At 38.2% G+C, this 4,542-nt stretch overlaps 1 protein-coding gene across 1 annotated transcript in view; it reads right to left on the reverse strand.

Annotated features, from left to right (window-relative positions):
- The window catches only part of LOC118342469 (ankyrin repeat and MYND domain-containing protein 2-like), an 8,256-nt gene extending 6,750 nt beyond the window's left edge, over positions 1-1,506 (reverse strand). The window contains exon 1 of the mRNA XM_035681022.1: positions 863-1,506. Within this exon, the coding sequence (XP_035536915.1) occupies positions 863-929 (67 nt within the window). The 5' untranslated portion in view covers positions 930-1,506. The remainder of the gene's footprint in view (positions 1-862) is intronic.
- Between the last annotated feature and the right edge of the window lie 3,036 nt (positions 1,507-4,542).

A 4,542-nucleotide genomic window follows, 5' to 3' on the forward strand; every position in this document is an offset into this window, starting at 1 on the left:
TTGTAATGTTTGTCAGTGTGACCAAATAGTTGTTGGTTCAACTTAATATCTTAAGCTTATTGAACACATTTTCTCAAGTTAACTAAATTCGTTTTACAACTCAAATAAGACTTTAAACTAATTGTTCAACCTAAGTTCTTTTCACTCACATTTGTAAGGCAGCAAATGAACTTCTATGTTTAAGTTGAGCTCAAACTTATTTACAGTGTACAAACCAGCCAATTTGATAAATCAATTTGATATCATGTAGTCTCAGGGATCCTTATCTAAAAAGATAATAACTGTCCATAACTGTCTACACTGTAGAGTGGCAGATTAACTGTAAACAGTGTGAAACCTATGGACAGACTCAATTATCTCATTGTGCTAACTTTTGTCAATTAACTAATAAAGCAGGTTATATTAACATTATTAGCTCAATGTATTATGAATTGAACACAATTTCTTTACTTTATGTCTTTTATTTACTTATATACCTATTTATTACATAGGTTTCAGAAATGACATACCCATAATGTACAATTACTATGATTTAACCTCTAAAATGTTGCAGTGGCCTCCAAATGTTTCTGTGTTGTTTCTCATGTATTGCTGATGCATTGCAGATATACAACAATGACACCCAGTACTATTATTAAAACCACATGGTAAATATTGATTTGAATACAAATCAGTGTGTCAAGCTCTGGACAAAATCTTGTGCTACAAAATTATCTTGAGTAAGTGCCTAAACGTTTACATGGTACTTTAAATGGAATAAAATGTATACAATGTGACTATCAAAAACAAAGTTGTCCCAATATAGAAAAATAATTTTAAAAAGTGAATAAAACTAATCTTAGAACAGACCAGTACTACTCACCAGCAGCAATAACTTGCAGGATCTTCCTCTCAGATGCTGACAGGTCTCCTTTTTGAGGTGCAGCCATCCTCTCTGATCGGCTCTGGTCTGTTCTGCTCTGGATGATTGTAAACTGGACAAACTGCTATTCTGTCCAGCTGATGGTTAGAGTCTACAGGAGGACACAACCAGCACTACTGACAGTTGAGCCATCCCTGGAACATACCACTATAGCAAACAAAGGGGGAGACCCCTGTTGTCAGCTGAGTAAAAATGCTTACATGAAGAGTAGTAATTATTCTAAATGCCACTTGATTCAGCTAGTGAGATTTTCAAATACCAAATTAGGATGTCCAGTTCTGAATGGTCCCTCTGACTAATGTGTTTCATAGAGTCCAGACTCCCCGCACTGAGGTGTTAGGTCCGTCCTGTCTGCTGCACAGCAGACTGAGGCTCCTCCATTTGGACAACACAGTTTGGACAGGGAAGTGCACTAAAGCCGGATACACAAACTACTACAATCCACAGGTAAGTGAGCCTGTATGATAACTGCACTGTCACTGCTGACATCCCTACATGTACTAAGTCGTTTAGCCTTTAAATTTACACTGTGAGTCTTACCTTAAAGCTGCAGTAGGTCACTTTTGTAAAAAATAACTTGTTGTCATTAGTGTTAAACTTTTAATCCACCATGCCTGATCAAACCAACCAATCAGAGCCAAGAAAGATAGTTGATGCCACCAACCCAAAGCATTGGTATTCCACATCATGTATTACTGTCAGGAAATAGTTAAAGTTTCAGCAAATATGACAAAAAGTTATTTTTATATAAATTACCTACTGAAGCTTTAAGTGTGCCAAGCTGCAATTAACATTATTTTCATTGCTACTTTATAGGTCGACACTGCCGAGATAATATACATTTTACTATTGTTATTCTAATGTCATTACATGATTAAGTCCATTTGTTTCACCAGATGCGTAAATGCATTCAGTCTTCAATAATTAATAATCACATACATACAACATAAGGCACTAAGTCAGAGGAAGATTTTAGAGGTAATTCTTTAGGGACAGCAGTGGTGAAGCCACTGGTAACTACATTCTGCTTTAGTACAGTTTTGTACTTTACTTTAGTATGTCTATTTTACACTTCTATTTCACTACAGTTCAGAGGCAAATTCCATACACAAAACCAATTTTTTTTGCAATCACAAACAGTTATTTTTAGTAAGGTGCAGAATCCCTAACCCTACACAGCCAAACACATACACACACACACTGGAATCTAAGAGAGCAGATGGCTGAGATGTGAATTACATATCATAGTATGTACATAAATTATGCAAAGCTCATTACTACACTGAAACACTTGCTATTGCTATGTTAATATGTGACAGAAATGCCACCAGCCCACGGATTTTACAGTGAAGTGCTCAAGAGATTGTGTTCAGTTGGTGATTTGCATGCATTTATTGGCATATATTTTACTTTTGTGTGCTTGAGAGAAGAGAAGTAATGTGCTGTTTTCATAGCTCTTTGTTTACCACAGCAGCCGTCGCCATCCGTCCTTTGAGGGAATTTTTTCAATTCTGGCAAAATTGTCCTGTTGGACTCAAGGTTAAACTGATTTGAATTTGGTAGTCACTGTCACTGTGACCTCACAAAACACCTTTTTGGCTATAACTAAGGAGTTCATACGCTAACAAATGACAAAAATTTCACACAAATGTCTCATCAGATAAAATAATCAAGTGATGACATTTTATATCAAACAGGTCAACGGTCAAGTTCACAGTGACATGATATTGCAAAATCTTTTTCTGGCCATTATTCAACACCATATCCAAGCAGAAGGGGAGAATATAAAGCTTCTTTGCAGCAACATCCATATTTGAGCTTTGTAGACCACCACAAGTTCACTGGTTTAGCTGATTGTTAGCTTAATGGAATGCATCATGTGACAAAACTCCCTATCAGTCCTTATACTAGTCTCTAAAGAAACATGTTTCTCACTGGAAATTATTAACTAGAATCATATATGTCAATTTTCCAAAAACTACACTTAATACCTTTTATTAAACATGACCCGATACCATATTTTCCTTCCCGATACTGATTCTCATACCTGAATTTTGCATATCAACCAAAAAAGAGTACCAATCCAATACGTGTCCGTTAAAAAATTTAAATGTATGATTGCTGTCATAGTTGTAGGTTAGGTGGTAGGTTTGTCACAGTCAGAGTAGGGCGGGTCATGACTTTGCTATCATGGGGGGGACCTCACCACCAGTGAGGTTCAGTCCCCAGACCGGCAGGATAAATCTCCAGTCCCTCCGGGAAGTTGCTACAGTTAAGGCAATCTCTGTGACTTCTGTGAGACTTAACCGTTAGCCAATAAGAAGAGTCTTAGTCTTAGCCCTATGTGCGACCTTGCAATTTTCTCTAATTAGCGTAACTTTACCAAAAATTTGACCAATAATTAATAATTGTTTCACCAATTGTACCAGTTCCCTACGCAAAAGGCTGAGCTATATGCCACCAAACTACTGATGATTTTATTATCACTAAAACAAACTGCCTTTCATTTTTAATGAATTGTATAAAAAAAATGTTCACTTTCTCACGCAATTTAATTGTAAAAATGTCTAAAAACATAACATGCATTGCAATTTTTTTTTATTTATTTTTTTTTAAAAAGCTGCCATAACATCAGGCATTTTAGGCTGCAACAATCCCATAAAGAACCCGTAAAATCCTAGAGGAACTCTCAGTGAGGAAGGTGAGGTGCCCTCGATCATGGCCCTTTATTCCCAACTGCTCACAGACTACACTGCAGTTGTACTGGGTGTAAATGTTTGAGATAATTTCTCTCAGTGAATAAAAACCTCACTGAACAAATACAGCTTAAAAAAAGAAAAGAGACAGATGAAATCAACACTTAGCTGTGGAGGCAGGTGTTGCTCCAGCCCTGTTCCTCTTAATATGTTGTGCAAGAGCAGGTAAGTGATGACAGTGATTGACTCATTTCCGGTTTACTTCTCTTAGTTGTACAGGTGACATACACTAGTAGGGGATACGTGTCTGCAGTCTGCAACGGTGAGTGATGACGTCACAGCGTGCGCCGCTACTGCCGATCGTGGAGGAATGTAAGCAAATGAGACAATAGTGCCGAAAACGTCACGGGAGCAGATAACCCTATGGCCAGCAAATTCAATGTTAGGCCGTTTCAGATTTCTGCCTTCTTGACAACATGTCAGGGTACACCATTTAAAGAGTTTAACAAGACAGCAAGCCCTTCCTCCCAACTTTTTACCGCTGTGTTTTTCCTGTCAAGCCCAAACTAGTGAAAAACCGGCTAGTTTCCACTGAACAGTCTGGTAAATGGTAAATGAGCCTGTACTCGTAATAGCGCCCTTTACATAGTCTTCCGACTACTCAAAGCGCTTTTACCTAACGTGCCCACATTCACCCGTTTCACACAGTGATGGCCAAAGTCATTGACCAGACTAACTAATTCAAGTCAATTTGAGTTCAGATCTTGCTCAAGGATACCTTCGACAAAATATGGCAGGAGGAGCCGGGGGATCGAACCACAACCTTCCAATTGGGGGGACGACCCGCTCCTTGCCTCTGAGCCACAGCTGCCTGGCTGACATGGTGTAATGTCATTCAGCCATGTCTCCGGTCAACATTAATAT

Source organism: Morone saxatilis, unplaced genomic scaffold (assembly GCF_004916995.1).
Source record: "Morone saxatilis isolate NCDOM2014 unplaced genomic scaffold, NCSU_SB_2.0 Contig9, whole genome shotgun sequence".
Lineage (NCBI taxonomy): Eukaryota > Metazoa > Chordata > Actinopteri > Moronidae > Morone > Morone saxatilis.